Source organism: Lutra lutra, chromosome 9, assembly GCF_902655055.1.
Source record: "Lutra lutra chromosome 9, mLutLut1.2, whole genome shotgun sequence".
In the NCBI taxonomy this organism is placed as follows: Eukaryota; Metazoa; Chordata; class Mammalia; order Carnivora; family Mustelidae; genus Lutra; species Lutra lutra.
This window is the reverse complement of record NC_062286.1, coordinates 125,404,374-125,423,712: the sequence shown is the minus strand read 5'-3', so window position 1 is coordinate 125,423,712 and position 19,339 is coordinate 125,404,374. Positions and strand designations below refer to the sequence as shown.

Here is a 19,339-nt window from a genome sequence, read left to right as displayed (position 1 = left end):
TCTCTGAAACTTCACATGTCCACTATGTCAGTGGTCCTCATAGTAGCCAAGGCTACAGTCCCATTTTAGGCCATTAGACGAATACTGTCTAGCTAACTGTGGACCACAGTAATTATAAGTGAGATGCAGTCGACATTCACTATGAGCATGCACATATGCAAATGAGAGAACCCCACGTAAGTTGTAGAAATTGAGTTCTGATCTGCTTTTACTGTAAGCAACACTTTGAGATGAGTTAACCTCTCGGGTGTTATTTGTCTGCCTATACAAATTTTTTTTAAAGATTTTATTTATTTGACAGAGAGAGAGAGAGATCACAAGTAGGAAGAGAGGGAGGCTGAGAGATAGGGAGAAGCAGGCTTCCCGCTGAGCAGAGAGCCCGATTCGGGGCTCGATCCCATGACCCTGAGGTCATGACCTGAGCTGAAGGCAGAGGCCTAACCCACTGAGCCACCCAGGCGCCCCACAATTTTTTTTTTTTTAAGTAAACTCTACCCTCAACGTGGGGTTCAAACTTACAACCCCAGTATCAAGAGTCATTCTCTACTGACTGCGCCAGCCAGGTGCTGCTTCCTATACAATTTCAGATTTTCTACCACTTACGGTCAGATATTCACTTATTATTGACTACTATTTAACAAATACAAATTAATATCTTGTTATGGCAACATGCTAAAAATTTGCAATTTCAAATTAAGACAAATTCCAACCATTTTAAAGGATAAAAATCCATAAGGGTGTATATAAATATAAGCTAATCTGTTTTGTCAACTACAAAATAGACATGATTTATCTCATAGAGCTGCTGAGATGAAATCAGAATTTATTCAAGCCCAAGGACCTTAAATGCTCACCTCTGTGCAATACTAAAGTGGTCAAGTAAAATGGAAAACTGTCAAAACTTCCACCTGCTCTTAAAAACACCACTATGCCTACCAGTTTTAAGTCCTCTTAGCAGGATAAGGCAATGTAGAATATATAGGACTATACAGAAGGAAGACTATTATTCAGACTCACCAAATTCACACCTCTTTTGGATTTTTTTTTTTAAGTTCCGAGTACCCCAACCACACATATTCCAAGCAAAATCTAAACCTAAATCTCTCTGCTCTTATCTAAATTTAATCTAGAGCTATGCTGTCCAATTATACATGTAGCTACTTTAAGTAAAATAAAAATTTTAAATTCTTTGGTCACACTAGCCACATTTCAAGGGCTCAATACTCTCATCTGGCTGGTAGCTACCACATAGGACAGCACAGATACAGAACATTTTCCTCATGAGAGAAGGTTCTACCAGGACAGCACTGACTGAAAAGCTTGGATCCAAGTCAACATCTTCCTTTCACTGGTAGGGAGGGCATGAGACACTATGTTATATGATTCATTCTGGTCACAACTGGCAAACCGAGGAGTAAGACTTCCCTTGTCTTGACTCTCCACCCCACCACCAACTCCCCTGCTGGAGGCCAGTCAAGGACCTTTTCCCTACATGGCAAGGCACTATGCTGTGTAATTCCTTAAGGCCGGCCAAAAGTTTTCCTGGCTAAAATGGCAATCTCAAAAGCAGGCCACTTTTGCACAGAGTCCCTGGAGAATCAGAGCCTCAATGAGTGCTTCCCAGAGAACATTTCAACTAAGGTATTAGTCCACTGAGGCAGAAGTCAAACCTAGATAGTACAATTATTTTAAGCATCCAAAGTATGGCAAACAGGGGCGCCTGGGTGGCTCAGTCAGTTAAGCAACTGTTTTCTGCTCAGGTCATGATCTCAGGGTCCTGGGATCAAGCCCCGAATCGGGCTCCCTGCTCAGCAGGGAGCACGCTTCTCTCTCTCCTCCCCAGTTGCTCATGCATTCTCTCTATGTCTCTCGCTCTCTCTCAAATAAAATCTTAAAAAAGAAAAAAACAAGTATGGCAAACAAATCCTATTCAACGAACTCAATTTGTTCTCTAAATACAAAACAAAGTTAGAATGTTTTACTCCTGCCTCTCAGAGTAATTAATCTGTTACAAGACCCTTAAAATGGACATTTACATTTGTATACTCTTCAGCAGTGAGTCATGTTTTCAGAAGGACAACCCTGAGCGAAAATGCTACTTCTTTCCCAGGAGGCAGAACTTAAAAGGAAAAAAAGACTTGTCTAACCTGAAAATGTACCTTCTCAGGCCAGCTCAATTAGGACAGGCCCATTCCTGCAGGCTTGTCCTCCTTTGCTTCTATTAAGGGAGCCCTTAATACCTGGGACATAGTGAAAGTGACTACAAACCTCCGGTCTATGCTACATAGACATCCACAGCTCAACCTAAGCCGCCTTTGTTTTCAACAGAGCCTGGGCCTCAAAATGCCCCCAAGTCTACACCTTGTTTGGCTAGATAGGAGTCAAGGGTGTTGATGCACTGTCTCATGCATCCTATTACTAATTCAACTAAAGGGCCCTCTTTGCCTAGAGTTATCACTACTGATGGTACTTGAAATCCACAGGGCATATTCTGGGCAACTAGGTGGAGAAAGAGTAAGCCTGAACACATATATGTTCTTCAGAAGCCTTTCTCATCTTATTCATGTAACAGGCTCCTTTTTATGCTCCAACTATGAATTACTCCAACTTCAAAACTGTAAGGAAGAATAAGTAATTGAACAAGAACTGAGGTCTAGCCATGGGCCTTGTAAAAAATTAAAAAATAAAACAACAACAACAACAAAAAACACAACAAAACAAGCAATAACTGCTTGAGATGTTGAATTACTACAAAACTAGTTCTAAGTTTCATATGTATGTCAGGACTAAATAATTGACCAGAAGCTTATTTTGATAAATTTATCTTATTTTTGTCAATTATTTGATGTTGGGGATATAGTAGTACCAGATACTATTAGGTGCTCTTTTATAGGACTCCGAGATAGCTATTATCCCTCTACTTTTATAGATGAGAAACTAGGATCAGAGTTGTAACTTGCTTAGGGCCACCAGCGAACCAAGTTTATCTAGCTCTGAAGTCTCTATTTCAATGGTAAGCAAGTAGACTTTTTGTCCACGTTCTTTCATTCCTACTAAAAATGTGAGGCTCAAAAAAAAATTAAAACTAAAAAAATAAAATAAAAATGTGACGCTCAACAGGATTAGGTGAACTTCAAAACTTACTTTATTCCACTGGTTCTGAAACGTTAGTGTGCATCACATCACCTGGCTGACTTGTTAAAACATCACTAAGACCCCATTCAGAGTCTGGGCCTGTAAGTCTGAACGAGGCCAAGAATTTGCATTTTCAACAAGTTCTCAGACAATGCTAATCAGGAAAACACATAAAAACTACTGTTCCATTCAAATCCTCCCATGTCAATCAGTGCCATCAGTAGCCAAAGACCCCTAATTTAATCTCTAAAGGTATTGACCGCCATATATAAGATCTTCAGCCTGCCACTAAACTGTGCCAATAACTCCACTTACCTGTAAATGCTCTGCCTTAGCCATTCTAGGGATATCAGTACGAAAACAACCTCTTGCTCTTTGTGCTCTGCTTAGTCACCCAATCCTAAAAGATGACATCAGGATCAAATAATGGCTTGTTAAACATGAAGGAGGAGAAAGGATTAGGATTCTGATGAGATACCTAGTAAAACAGCGGCAAAAGCAGTTAACTATCTCTACTATGTAGGTAAATACTCACTGAAAGGCAGAAGATACTGAGAATATCAAGCTTCTATAAACATATACTGAAAAACACTGTTCTGGTCCTTCAAAAACAAAAACAAAACCAACCATAAACTGAAAAGCTTAACCAACAGAGTACCTTAACCAAACAAAGCAAAACACACATCTTTGTCAAGTAAGATAGTGAAGTCCAGATGGCTCCATTTCTCAAAAGATAATTTGTGGTCAGCTGTATTAATCAGAATCAGCCAGGATTGTTAAATAAGTATTTAAAAACGCAGATTTCTGGGGTAGCTGGGTGGCTCACTCAGTTGAGTGTCTGACTCTGACTTTGGCTTTGGGTCATGGTATGAGATCAAGCTCTTCCACACCTAGCATGGAACCTGCTTAAGATTCTGTCCGGCTCTGGCCATCCCCATCCCTGAGTGCTCTCACTCTTTTAATTAAAAAAAAAAAAAAAAAAAAAAAAAATCTCAGCCTGTGCCACTAAGGAATCAACTTAAAAGAGTCCTAGGAATAGGTCTTTTTATCAAGTGCTCCCAGGTGATTCTTAAGCATATTAGCTTGCAAACAAAAGTGTAGGGACTCCTGACTGGCTGTCGGTGGAGTGTGTGACTCTTGATCTCAGGGTTGTGAGTTCGAGCCCCACACTGGGTGTTGACGATTACTTAAAAATAAAATCTTAAAAAGAAAGAAAGAAAACTTAGGATAGAGCTCTCACTTTTTCTCACTTGATTTTCAAGCAGCTAATGAGCTAGAAGAGAGAGGGGTTCCCACCTCATAATTAAAACATTTGTTGGGGCACCTGGGTGGCTCAGTTGTTAAGCATCTGCCTTTGGCCCAGGTCACGATCCCAGTGTCCTGGGATCGAGCCCCATATCAGGTTCCCTGCTTGGCAGGGAGTCTGCTTCTCCCTCTCCCTCTGCATATATGCCCTGTCTCTCTCTCTCTGATAAATAAATAAAATCTTAAAAAAAAAAAAAAATTTTGTTGAAAGCATCTGTACTATCCATACAGGATGAGATAGTGTTATTGTACACTTCATACACAGTAAATAAGCAAAACATGTAAATTTCTCCAGTCCAGAATGAAAAATTGGAAGAAGAGACAAGAGAAGCTCAAAGCCAGAGAAAAGTGGTTGCTTCTGACTTGGGATTAAATGGTCATTGCAGACAGATTTCAGGAAAATGGAAGGGGAATATCCATAACTATGCCTTCAATGTGGAAACAGGCTCTGAGCTGTTGCTAATCCTAAAGGAGTTTACAATACTTAGTGCCTTCCTAAATAAATCGTAAAATGGAGAAGGGCCAGGCATACTTAAGCAAACTGTACCAAATTCTAAAGACTAAGAGATACTCCAGAGTAAAAAGGGATACTTGAACAGAACAAAACAGGACTGCAGACTTGTGGGAGAAAATTACACACTGAACTTTATTCCTGGAAGATAGAGCTGCTGCAGAAGGACCTTTTTTTTTTTAGATTTTTACTTATTTATTTGACAGAGAGAGAGACACAGTGAGAAACAGAGGGAATACAAGCGGGGGAGGAGGAAAGGGAGAAGCAGGCTTCACACTGAGCAGGGAGCCCCATTGCGAGAGGGGGCCCTCCCAGGGATCATGACCCAAGCTGAATGCAGACACTTAACAACTGAGCCACCCAGGCGCCCCCAGGACCTTTTTTTTAAATCTTAATCAAGTTTTCAGTATGTGTACTTAACAAAATTATCTTCTCTTTTGTACAATAGTACCTACTGACATGCATATTTACATATGTGCCATCAGTATGGATCCTGCTTAATATTCTGGTAGTCTTTTTTTTTTTTTTAGTTAAAAAAAATTTTTTTTTAAGATTTTTATTTATTTATTTGACAGAGAGAGAGAGATCACAAGTAGGCAGAGAGGCAGGCAGAGAGAGAGGGGGAAGCAGGCTCCCCGCTGAGCATAGAGCCCCATTCGGGGCTTGATCCCAGGACCCTGAGATCATGACCTGAGCCCAAGGCAGAGGCTTAACCCACTGAGCCCCCCAGGCACCCCAATATTCTGGTAGTCTTATACCAACATTTCTACTGTTTTCAGTCACTTATGGATCCAAATGAATCATATTGAACTGTAACTTTAAACTATTGCCCTAAAAACTTGAGCTCAATACAAACACTATCTGACATAAATTCCACAGATTAGCTCCCGTCCTAAAGAAGTCCTATAGTATTTTCAGGAAAGAGGAAAGAGTTTGGCTTCTTGTTTGCCCAACTAGAATCCAATTTTCTACAGAGCAAACAAGCGTACTTCTGCTAATAGACAACATTCCCGACATTCTGAGATTAGGAAGATGTAAACATTTGTAAAGGACTATAAAGTTCTGCTGAAGTTCCTATTTTTATATCACACTGCATTCAAGGGAGAAGGGAGGTGATCTGATTTTTAAGGGGGGAAAAAAGTAGTAATTATGGTCAAACCACCACCAGCTGAACATGCACAGAGGGCACTAACCCAGAGACCTCTCAGGGCTGGGGGAGGGTGAGTGGGGGCGTCTGGCCTTAGAGAGCTTTCTGCCTGGAAGTCGTGTAACAAGCCAGCAGTTACAAAGACTAGACAGCACATGTTCTTCGTCCCTGCTTTTGTTTTCTTTCCTGGTTAATTGGAACCATGAAAAATGATGAAATAGACCCTGAGGTAGGATCAATTCCCTGATTCTTGTTTCCTTATTTCTGATGTTAAACAGCAAGAACTAGCGACACTGCATTCATTCTTATGAAAACGCACTGATTATAATAAGGCATGTTCAGTCTAACATTAGTCTCGATTACTTTTCCATATTCAAATCATTTTAAGTAATAACACTACATACTCTGAACCTTCCTCTGAGGAGTTTAACAGCTTTCATATCAAGACACTTTCATGGACTGGAAGCAGTAACAATACTAATATACTTAAACTGCTCCACAAAATTAGTTTCCCAGGACTTTAAGTACTGAGTCTAATCTCTAAGATTTTAGTTCTTTAAATTTATGAAGATGGTGATTTTATACTCTATTTCAGGCAATTCAGTTCAAGGATTTAAACCATTTCAAGCGGGGGCGCCTGGGTGGCTCAGTGGGTTAAAGCCTCTGCTTTCGGCTCAAGTCATGGTCTCAGGGTCCTGGGGTAGAGTGCATCCGGCTCTCTGCTCAGCAGGGAGCCTGCTTCCTCCTCTCTTTCTGCCTGCCTCTCTGCCTACTTGTGATCTGTCAAATAAATAAATAAAATCTTAAAAAAAAAAAAAACCATTTCAAGCAAATATTTGAATTAGCTATTGTCACATGATTTCTCAAACAGAATGTGAACATTTCTAGTCACTGACAAATCTACCTATTCAGGAAAACCTGAAAACTACTTTTCTAAATCTTATGTAATACTGCTGATACAGAAAGATATGGGAAATACACAGTACTTTGAATTCTATTCCAGGTGAAATAACTTAATGAGCTTAAAGGTATCCTAAAAGAATTTTTTTTTCCTTGAACAGTTAAGAATTTGGACATCTTTGGAATTAAAATAAGGTCCTAGGGCTTCCAAGTTTTGTAAGGAGAGGGGGGAAAAAAAAAAAAAAAACAAACAAGCCAAAAATCTTTTAGACTGGCAATGAATGGAGACATCACTCTTTCACTGATTTAAAGTATTAACTGCCAGAAAGAACCTTCCACCTCTATTAAACCTGGTTTGTCAGGAGCCTCTCTACTGAGGCCCAATGAAAAATATGGAATATCAACAGAGGAAGTGAGTTATAGACCTACGAGTACTAACTTCAAAATGTTCGTTCTGGGAGCCATATGGAGTTGTCTTGTTGATCTATATCTAGTCGTTACTGGTATTTACTTTCTCAATGTTTGAATGAATAAATATGGCAGCTTAAATTTTCCATTTGCAATTAAACATGAAATTTTTTACTTTCCTGAGCAGATCTATAAATATTACACCATCCCAAGAGCAAATGGGGAAAAGTTACTGGCTGCCAAAGACTCTTAAACTGTAATTTAACTGTGAGAAACAAAGTGGTTTGTACACAGTCACAAAGTCTTACCTTTCTTGAGCCTCCCCCCTGTCTGAATCCGCAGCAACAGTTATCACATTCAAAGCTCCCTAGTGACCCTCTCCCTTGGGTAAAATCTGACAATACACAAATTCAAAAATTAAAGCTGTTCCCTCTGTACAAGTCTAAAATAGCAGAGCACCTGGATGGCTCAGTCAGTTAAGCATCTGCCTTCAGCTCAGGTATGATCCCAGGGTCCTGGGATCGAGCCTGTGTTGGGTTCCTTGCTGAGCAGGGAGCCTGTTTCTCCCTCTCCCTCTGCTCCCCCTGCATGTGCTATCAAATGAATAAATTAAAAAAAAAAAAAAAAGCTAAAAAAAACAATCTCTGAAAAAGGTTTTTGGTGTTGTTTTATTTTTTTTAAGGATTGGCAAGGAACTCAAAATTCTGTACTAAACTCCACCTTTCCGACAGTGATCCTCACATGCTCTTTAATCCTCAATCTTGTGAGTTAAGTATTAGACCTAGTTTACAGGTAAAGAACTAAGGCCTGGAGATTAACTTCTCGATACTGAGCAGAAGCACAAGAACTCCAATTCAAATCCCCTTGACTCAGTATCTGTCTCTTCCACTCTATATCATGGTAGATTTGGCTGGGACACACACACAGACAGGGACACACACATACAGTGACACAAAAACGCACACGCATGCGACCATTCACATTCTGAATCAGAGAAAAAAGATGAGAAAGAGGCCTAAGTTCTGAAGACTTTAAATTCAATTTTGGACATTCTCACAAAATAAGGGCAATATAGCCATGCAGTATTAAATCATCACTTTCCTGCAAGATATTTTTCTCCGTATACTTTACAAACCATATTATTCCTGAGATGTTTATCTTTTGAAAACTTTACCTTTGAAGACTCTTTAAAATTAGACCCAATTTTGTAATTTCTCTCCTATGAAATTATTTTCACTAGCCCACCTTTAAGTGAATACTGTGTTTGAAGTTTGCTCCTGTTGTGATGCTGCTATGATAATCCTTTTGATCAATGGTGTATCTACTAAGATCCACCCGCTTAATCTAATGGACATTAGTAAACATACCCCACAAATGATTTTGGCTTATTTTTCTTTTAAGCAGCACTCACCATTAGCTAGACTTATGAGCCATTACTGGAATTTCTGCTTACCAAATTTTTTCATGAAATCTCCCAAATGCCGGGGCGCCTGGGTGGCTCAGTGGGTTAAGCCACTGCCTTCGGCTCAGGTCATGATCCCAGGTCCTGGGTTCGAGCCCCACATCGGGCTTTCTGCTCACCAGGGAGCCTGCTTCCTCCTCTCTCTCTGCCTGCCTCTCTGCTTACTTGTGATTTCTCTCTGTCGAGTAAATAAATAAAATCTTTAAAAAAAAAAAAAAAAAAAAAAAGAAAGAAATCTCCCAAATGCCTATACTCATGCGTAACTACTAACATGGAGTTTCCCATTTAAGTTCTTATTTCTAAGCTTTATTATTTAAGGCATTCTTGTTGCCAAGAATTACTATTTCACAGGAAATTGAGTTGGTCCCTTTAAGCAATATAAAAATAAATGAAAAATTAAGGTAACTCTCAGATGCTTTGAGTCTTCACAGTTTAAAAATGTTTTGGAGGATGGGGTGCCTGGGTGGCTCAGTGGGTTAAAGCCTCTGCCTTCGGCTCGGGTCGTGGTCCCGGGGTCCTGGGATTGAGCCCCGAGTCAGGCCCTCTGCTCCGTGGGGGACCTGCTTTCTCCTCTCTCTCTGCCTGCCTCTCTGCCTACTTGTAATCTCTCTCTGTCAAATAAATAAATAAAATCTTTGAAAAGAAAAAAAAATGTTTTGGAGGGAAAAAATAAACATGTTTTAGGGGGAGAAGAAAATAGTGGCCTTTAAAAAAACATGGTGACACACTGAGTTCTGTCGTTTAAATAAAAAATTACAAATAATGAACCTGGCATTTCCCATACTAAATGTATCTAATAAAGACAAAGTTCTGGATACCTTTTTAAAAATTGAGATATAATTCACATATAAGTTCTGGGTATCTTTAAGAGAAAATCCATAGTTCTATTAAAAGGCTGAGAAATTAGCCACAGCAATATAGTTTCTCCATTTCTAAGCCCGTCCCCTCTGAAAAAGCTCTTTCAGCAATGACAATCTTGTCTTATTCTTATTCTTAGAAAAGTAGGAACCAGGTACACGTTTGGCTCCTCCTTAGCCTCAACCTAGATACAGATAACACCACCTTTCCTTTTATAGTGGTTGTTTATTTTATTTTTTTTTTTTTAAAGACTCCTGATTGCTCTTTTTTTTTTTTATTATTTTTTTTAAGATTTTTATTTATTTATTTGACAGAGAGAAATCACAAGTAGGCAGAGAGGCAGGCAGAGAGAGAGGAGGAAGCAGGCTCCCCGCTGAGCAGAAAGCCCGATGCGGGGCTCGATCCCAGGACCTGGGATCATGACCTGAGCCGAAGGCAGCGGCTTAACCCACTGAGCCACCCAGGCGCCCCTTATAGTGGTTGTTTAATAATCAGAAGAGATCAGTGTATGGTTGTGAAGTTTATGGAGGTAAAGACTCAACCAACCCTAGTTATATGCTACTGTTCACTACGTAACTGTCAGAAGATTTAAAACGTTATCAGGGAATACTAGTGAAGGAAGGAGCCACCAACATCATACCTGAATCCTAACATTCAAAATAAAGATCCATTTCAGAATAGAAGCTGTCTGACCGAAGTTTAAATTTTAAAATGTGGGCAAAGAGGCTCTCTATAGAGGCACCTGGGTGGCTCAGTGGGTTAAGCCTCTGCCTTTGGCTCGGGCCATGGTCACAGGGTCCTGGGATGGAGCCTGCATCGGGCTCTCTGCTCTTTGGGGAGCCTGCTTCCTCCTCTCTCTCTGCCTGCCTCTCTGCCTACTTGTGATGTCAAATAAATACAATCTTTAAAAAAAAAAAAAAAAAAAAGAGGCTCTCTATATACTTAATTAAATTTCAATAGTTTGTGAAGCATAGAAATATCCCCATCTATACATGACAAGACAAGCTTTAGCAGCCAGGGTTAAGTTTCATACTAAGAATAGGGACTTATTTAGATTTTTCTACTCACCACAGCTGCTCAAGATCATTATCTTCCCACAGCCTCCCTCTTCATCACTTTTACCCTTTAATATCAATCTGGTTCCAGCCTTAACTCCAAAGCATCTCTTTTAAGACCTAGCTCCCCAGATGCCAGGGGTCTTAACTATCTCTACCAGCACATAATTAAGGGCAGGCTGTGACATCTCTCACTAGAAGCTTACCAATTATAGTCTGGGATTTCTGGAATCTAGACCAGGCAGGATGCTACCAAAAAGGGGAGCTGAGAAGGTGTAAATGGGAAAGTTTTCCTTTCTTGGTCTCAGGTTCGCCCATAAACCTATGCAATCTGTACTATTCCCATTAAATTTAGATTTAATGAATACACAAATGTGATGTCTACTAAGCTCTCAAAATTTGTTCCTTTCCTCCCACTTCCCCTTCTACTCTGTAGCAAGAGATCAGGTAACAGAGTACAAATGAAGAGGCTACCTTATAGGAGCTGGATAAAATAAGAGGTCTTAGCCAATGAGATCCCCTAATTCACTGATCCTGAAACCTGCTATTCTGTATGTATGTATTCTGTATTCTGTATTCTGTATGTATGTACCAGTATTCTGCTTATAAACCTTTATCAATCTGGGCATTCATATACAGCAGCAAGATTAAAATATGGACTTTTAGGAAGTGGCAAAAGAGTACCTTTCTAGTGCACTCTATGGTAGGACTAACCTTCACTTAAAACATCTGGGGTGGGGGGGGGTGGATAAACTCCAAAGAGCCAAGGATATCTCCTCCAAGAAAAGATCCCAGGCATCTATCTTTGCTAGACTGTGCTAAGAAAAAATACAAAGAATACTGAGTCCAAGAGTTGGCAGATTTTTGTTCTTAAAACATAGGTAAATGTCAGAATACCCAGGGATCTATGAAACTTGTTCTCAACAAAGAAAGACCAAGAGAATTAAAGACCCCCGTAATGCTGACTGCTTTAACATCTTTTGTTGGAGCCTGTCTAGGTGTATCTCAGGAATGCTAATGAATGGGAGTTCTCTGGGTCCTTAAGTCTACAGAAACAAAGTTAACTTCAAAGACTCAGGGGGGGAATTGACAGCCTGGTAGAGATACATCTTTACCCTAAATCTAAAGGAGATGGCATGAGGGAGATGTAAATAAAAATATCTACTATAAATTTCAGGAAAATTCTCAATAACAGTACACAAAGGTAAAGGCAGCAGGGAGATAACTGAATAGATATAAAAATTTAAGCCAACAAATTGAAAATGAATACCATCCAAGGGGGCACCTGGGTGGCTCAGTGGGTTAAGCCACTGCCTTAGGCTCAGGTCATGATCTCAGGATCCTGGGATAGAGCCCCATATCGGGCTCTCTGCTCAGCGGGGAGCCTGCATCCCCCTCTCTCTCTGCCTGCCTCTCTGCCTACTTGTGATCTCTCTCTCTCTCCCCCACCCCCCCCGTCAAATAAATAAATAAATAAATCTTTAAAAAAAAAAAAAGAAAGAAAGAAAAGAAAATGAATACCATCCAAAAAAGAAATTTAAAACTTAAGTTGTCTTTCTCCCTTAGTTTCTTTCTCTACTAAAATTTAGAGACTAAATAAATGACAGATAAAGGTAGATAAATAGGGTTCTAGCTTGATGGTATTACAAACTATAAAGATATACTTGAGATAATCAGTAAAATCACTTCTCTCCCAGTATGAAAAATACTTAACTCTTTCTTGAACATACAGAATAAAAATCATGTTAAACAATATCCATTTGCAACAATTTCAGCAAACTATCATTTCCTATAGCCCTACCAAAAATACCATTAATATCTAACATATTTTACAAGCTTTTTCCCACTTAATAATAAAGCCTAGGCTACCAAGATACTCGCCCTCCCTCCCCCCAATCTTTATCCCCCTCTACAGTACCCAGGCATTGGTGCTATCAACTCAGAGCATACAACACACACGAAGATAGGCAGGTTGTGGGGGGGGGGGGGGCAGGGGCTGGTGAAATGCTAATTATTCCTTGCGTCGTTAGATTTCCGACATCAGTAACTGGCCTGGAGCCACAGAAAGGAAGGCTGTATCTCAAAATTCATTTAAAAGGCATGGAAATACAGAGAAAAGACTTGTTCTAACCCTTACTACTCAAAGTTCAAACACAATCTGAAAACTTCCTTTTAAACACAATACCTCATTCACTTGTTAAAGGCCAGTTAGGAACTTCTCCCATCCCAACCTTTTTACCTTAAGAAGCCATATTCTCAATAGTTTGCTCAAATCCCTTAATATGCAAAGTTAATGTTCAAAATAATTAAGGAGATTACCTAAACCACAGGACACAGAAAAGTCACTCAACTGACTCTCCCCCATACAAATGCAATGAATTGACTATATTTTAACATTCTTTCAAAAGGGCTTTTTTTTTTTAATCTCAGGGTCCCACATCAAATATTCATTTAAAGCATTTCCATAGCCTCATTCAAAACTCAACAATTACATTTTAATCCATTTTTCCAAATAAAGCCAGAACTTTACTGGAGTTCAACATAGTTTCACATGGTAAGTATGAAACCCCTCACAAAAACATACTTCTGTGGTAAGAACTTTGGGTTTCAGGAAAATTAGTTTTATTTTGCACTGCAAGTACAGCAAAGTTTTGTTAAAGACCCATACCATATATATGCATTCATACCCAACTAATATGAAATAACACACACAATTTCATTATAATCCAAAGGCTCCTAAAATGAAACCTATCCATAAAGTACAAAAGAATCGCTTCCCATACCCTTACCAGTAGAGAATAACTGTTAATAATTAATATACACACAAACCTTTCTCAAACATTTAGATTTAAAAGGCTGACAGTTTTTGCATCCGTCCCCCATGCTGAAAAGAAACAATCAAAAAATCCCAATGGCCTAATTTTGGAATATAAGATTTAAGACATGTTAAGAATCCCTGGCTCTTGTATACTGTATGAATGGATGCCAATTTACTAAGATCCAGAACAAATTAATGAATCACTCTTTCAAACTCTCACAATTCCTCATTTTTATGCTGATGTTTGTTAAAGAAAAAAGCCAGACAATTCTTTTTTTTTTTTTGCTGCTATTGGTTAAAATGAGATTTGGGGACTGACTCTGGATTTCTACTTTCCATTTTATCTACTTACCAAAGAAAAGTATGAGCTGGAGACATCAATATCACCTAGTTTTCACCTTTCAAACTATGAAGTATTTCTGTTTCTTTAATAACTCCTGGATATTCTAGTTTTACCAGAAACATCAGAATCTAAAATTTGTTTGAGAGCTCTGATATGCTAGTAATCTAAAAAGCACATGTTGACAAGCAATTTTATTTCATGTCTAAGTGTAGTATAAAGAGTCCACAGCAGTCACTAGTTCTGAAAAGGTGCCCCAAGGAGTTTGTAGAAGGAAAGAAAACACCAGAGCCCAATGTTTTAAGTGTTTCTGGATTGGGCAGGAAGATGTGCCAGATTTCATTTGAAGGTACCATCAGTTTGCAGTTTTAAAAATGTGATGGGAATTTCTAGATAGCCACATCATCAATCTTCCCACCTCAATCTGCAACTAACGCACAGAAATACAACTATTTGTTACCATCAGAAACAATTTATATTTAATTCCTCACACAATCTGAATCCATTAAGCTAACCAGAATCAAAACAACAGGATGTCAAACTATGATCCCATATAACATTACTTAGACTAACTAGTCACTAATTTAAGCCTGATACTTTGCTCATCCCTGGGAGGGAGGAACCCCACAAATCCACAGTAGAGAGGCAAAAACTTTAAGTCCTTGAAACAGCAGAAGGATCACTAAACCCCAACATGACGTTACCAATATCAACTCCACAGATAGCTCGGCAGTCTGCACAGTACTGTAATAATGACTCAGCCCCACTATGGTTAGTGCTACCAACATTTAGAAAGGAAAGAGGCAGGTAAAAGATTATGTACAGTTTCTGCTCCTGAAACTCCAAGCTCACCATCAATACTTTAAATACAAACGCGCTTCACAAGTTACAGATTTTTCCTAGCAGTTGAATATGGGGTCAGAATGTTCTAAATTCCAAACGAAGAGCAACAGTTTTAATTGCTGTAAAGAATGAGCTCCAAAGCGCAAAAAGTCTTTTAGATCTTAAGGGATGAGGGCAGGCAGAATGAGGGATATATGTATATATATGTATATATGAACTTGCACAGTTAATCTTTAAGTTTGGTTAAGTCCACTTAAGATCATGCTTAAGCAAACTCTTCTTAATACAAAGATCAATAATGACATGTCTGAGTATCATTAAACACTGATTTTTATTTTTTAAAAACTGTCTTTCATAGTTACATATATTAATCACTGGTTACCAGGGTATTAGTTAATAGAGCAAGCACATAGTTACTAACACTACATCTTTCTTCTAGACAATATTTGCAAAGATCATTACTCCAGACACTTAGGATGGTGGGGAGGCAGTTAAAAGTGCTTTTCCTCTTGAAGGAGTAGCTTTAGTTAAAAAGTAAGCAAATAAACAAATCCTTCCTTCTCATATTAGCTTTGTAAGAAAGTAGAGAGATGTGCAGCTTTTAATTTTCTCATACTGCAATCATATATATATATATATATATATATATATATATGAATGAATGACATGACATACTGGCTAAGCTTGGGAGCTTTGGAATGCCAGACTCACCTGCCTGTGAGCAAGCTAATAAACATACCTAAACCTCAGTTTCCTCATCTATAAAATAGAGTTAACAGTACTTAACTCATAGGGTCCTTCGAGGATTAAATCAAATTAGGCGACCCATGGAAAGACTGGGAGATTGGGCCAGGCAGACACTAAGTATTCAATAAATATTAACAATTACTGCAATTACAAATGATCACATTCTAAAAGTCAAAATACTCAGTTTACTTCAGTTTCTATAAAAATGGCATCAAAGATCAATAATCTGCCCATCACATATTCATAATTCCTTTGTATAATTTAAGTGAAAACCATGGAGATTAACTTTCTGAAGAGAAAGGACTAAACTTTTTTCCTTACTAAATACACGACCGACTCAGCTGAATCTTAAAGTCAAAAGAACACTTTTCCTGGGTTAAGCTCCTACCTTTCTCCAAGAGAGATCAAAAAGACTCTTTACATCCTCATCTGCCACATCCTTTCTTTGCTCCCACGTCCCAAAGAAACATCTATTACTTTTTGCAGTTTTCTCAACTGCAGGGGACTCATCACCCTTTTAAAATCCTGACAGGTTAGCTAAACATAGTTAAGAAATACTCCAACTCCTGACACTCAGCACCTAGCCTTGCACAACACTCACCTCAGAAGTCACCTCCTCTGAGAAATTTCCCCACCCGCAGACAAAATTAAGTCCCCTAGTTTCTCAAAGCTTTTTGGGTGTACATACACCTCAGCACCTACCTTATAATTAACTAATTTATGTCTCTCCCAATAGACTAGATTGAGGGTGAGAAGCATTGTGACCAAAGGTTCAGCTCTAGCACTATCACAGTTTGGCACATATTAGGTGCTCAACAAATGTTACAATTTAACCACAATTCTTCCTAGCAGAGTCACATCTCTTGTTAGATGCCCCACTACAAATCTGAACACAGGGGTGCTCTCAGTAGAGGAGGCTAACGCGATGGACTGCTGATTACAACATCAGAAAACCTACTCATCAGCTTCTCCCATTGGAGAGGTTCCCGGAACCGAATTCAATTGAGCAGGATTATGTACCATCAGAATCAGTGGGAATTCCCAGCACACTACAGAGGATACCTTCTCCTTCAAAAAGACTGCTGAAAAGCCCACAGGGTGGGCTTTTTATTGGGGGAATCTTCACTGAATAACTGAAGTGGAAATACTCAAAGAATGCCTTAATTTGGCCGAAAAGGGGTCAAAAACGTAGAGATCTGGGAAAAGCAAGCTAGCTCTTGATTCCTGAAAAACAGCGGCTTCTAAAAAAGAACAGGAAACAGGGGTGGGTGCTGGCTACTGTTTCAATAAATAAAATCTTTTTTTTTTCTTCCCCACAGCCCAAAAGAAAGGGCCAATACACCAGTCCAGATGAGAGGCTCAATAACCTTTCCTCCTGACAAGTACACTAAGCCGCGGTTTAAAAAAACAAACAAACAAACAAACAAACAAAAAAACCAAAAAACAAAAACAAAACAGTGCATTAGGAACCTCAGCCCCCATGAAAAGTTCTAGTCAGGAATACTTTTAATTTTTTTTTTTTTTAAATCCATATGCCCGAGTCAAACACTTACATTGGAGGCCCAGAGAACTCGCAAACTTTCTGAAGGGAGGTACTACTACCACCTTTGCAAAGAACACAAGTTGGGAAAAACAACCTCAAAATATGATAAACTCCACAAAGGGTGGCTTTAGTTTCAGAGCCGTAATTCCCCTCATAAACATCTTACACCCCCACTCCCCACCCCCCCGCCCCCCCACAAATCAACAGTTGCCGAAGGGTATCTTTCATTCTGGAAAACAGAAAAGGAAACAAACAAGAAGCAGAAAGGGAATAACCCCCCAAATAAAGTTCTCCTCGGAAAAAATAGTAACAATCCCGTCTCCCACCCTTCCCTCTCTGGTGAGGTCTGTGATTTATACGGCTTTGCTCTGCAGAAAGCTCTTTCTGGGCAGCTCAAGGAAGGAGCCGAGGGAGGGAGAGAAAGAGACACAGGCACAGAAAGGAGAGGAGAGAGAAAAAGAAAATGGCGCAGAGACTAAGTCCCGACTGTCGACAAGGCGACTTTCCCAGGAGGAATCCGGGCCGGGAAAGGCTGCCCGAAGCCCGGCGGCGGGCGACGCCGGGTCTCCGTTGCCCCCTCTTGGGATGGCCGCGATCTGGGGGGGCTGGGGTGCCCGGAAAGGGGGTCCAGAGGCGGCCCGATGGGAACAATGGGGCCGGTGAGCGAGGAGCCGGGACTTAGTCTCTGGGACGCCATGTCTGTCCTCTGCCCGGCTCCGGCCGGGTGCGGGGTAGGCGGCCGGCAGCTGAGGGACCCGGGGTCGGGGCGGGGGGCACACTCACCATTCAATCGGAAATCCGCTTCAATCTGGAGAGAGAAAACGAGGGACTATGAACAAACAGGCTCCTTTCACCCCGCGGGAGGCGAGCGCGCGGGGCCGGGGGCCTAGCCCACCCTGAACCCCGGGGATAAGGGGGCCCCTGGAACGGCCGTAAGGGGCAACCATCCACCCAGTGTGTAACTTCGCGGCTTTCGCCCGAGGCCTAGGGCGCTCAGCTCCGCTGGCCGGCCGCCTCTGGCTGGGAGCTCCGGCCTGTCAAAGCGGCCGGGCCGGGGCTGGGGCCTGCGCCGGGGGTCGCGGAGGGCCGGGGCGGGGCTGGGGCGCCGGGAGGACTCGGCCGAGCCGTACCTGGGAATCGTTGTGGAGATGGTCCCCACTCATGTCGGCCGGAGCTGCGAGCGCGGCAAGCGGCGAGGGGCCCCGAGGAGGCGCAGACGGTCGGGACCGGCCTGTGCGGGCGGACGGGGGCTCCCAGAGGCTCCCGGAAGCTTCCGGAGGCGCGGGTAAGCGGTGGCGGCTGCGGGCCTGAGACTCCCGGAACCGCTGAGACGGCGACAGCGGCGGCGACGCTGACTGACTGCCGGGCGAGCGGCGAGAGCGGACCCCAGCAGTTGTGTAACAGCCTAAGTTCGCATTTCGGCTCACTGCGCCTGCGCGGCCGCCTTTAAACGAGACGTCGGCGACGTCAGGGACTCGCGGAAAAGAGGCCGAGGGTTGCGGGGCCCGCCCACCTCGCGCTTCCAAAGGGGGACCGACTTTGCATCGCAAGCCCCGCCCCCCAGTCCTTGCGAGCCGCTGTGATTTGCATAAGGAGCCGACTCCTCCCACGTCCGCCCACCCAGAGCAACCTTGCCTTCCTCTCCCGGCGCCTTTTCTCGGAACTCGTACTCCTCTGCCAGGCAGTGCGCAGGCGCATCCGGGACACCGCCCCCGGACCCTGGCCGGCCGCGCGGCCACGTGGTGGGCCTTTAAAGGCCGCGGCGGGACTGCGGCAGCCCCGGGCTGAGCTGCTGTCCCGCTTTTGCACGTCTTTGCAGCTGAAAATACCTTGGCCGCAGAAACCCCAGACCTTTCACCAGCTCCTTTTCGCTCGCTAAACGGACCCTTGGGCCGCCTGGAGGCAGGAGCTCCCTGCTAGTCTTTGTCCAGGCCTTCCAACATTCTGGTTTCTCTCCACTTCTTAAAATTTATTTTAATTTTTTAACCAACCAAAGGTCTGGTTTAGCTCCAGTTTTCAGCCGGGTCCATGTAGTCCTGGGTCACGGGAGTGCTGACCTCAGTCGTTCATTCCACACACATTGAGCATCTACTGTGAGCCAGGAATTGTGCTGAAAAAGGGGGTGATACAGAAGGCCAAATGGAATAGGACCTCAGGGTAAACGGAACCTGACACGGCCCATGGCTGTATCCTTAGCACGCTATGGGGCAGAAGTGAGATGAATAGGACAAAGAACCGTCCTTTATAGAGCTCCTACTGTGTTCTCT

The 19,339-nt window shown here is 41.7% G+C and overlaps 1 protein-coding gene across 1 annotated transcript in view; it reads right to left on the bottom strand.

Annotated features, from left to right (window-relative positions):
- TOP1 (DNA topoisomerase I) overlaps nt 1-18,654 on the bottom strand; it is a 98,990-nt gene extending 80,336 nt beyond the window's left edge. Inside the window, exons 1-2 of the mRNA XM_047747035.1 lie at nt 18,203-18,654; nt 17,856-17,880 (exon numbers count right to left, since the gene is read on the bottom strand). Coding sequence (XP_047602991.1) covers nt 17,856-17,880; nt 18,203-18,235 — 58 coding nt within the window. The 5' untranslated portion in view covers nt 18,236-18,654. The remainder of the gene's footprint in view (nt 1-17,855; nt 17,881-18,202) is intronic.
- Between the last annotated feature and the right edge of the window lie 685 nt (nt 18,655-19,339).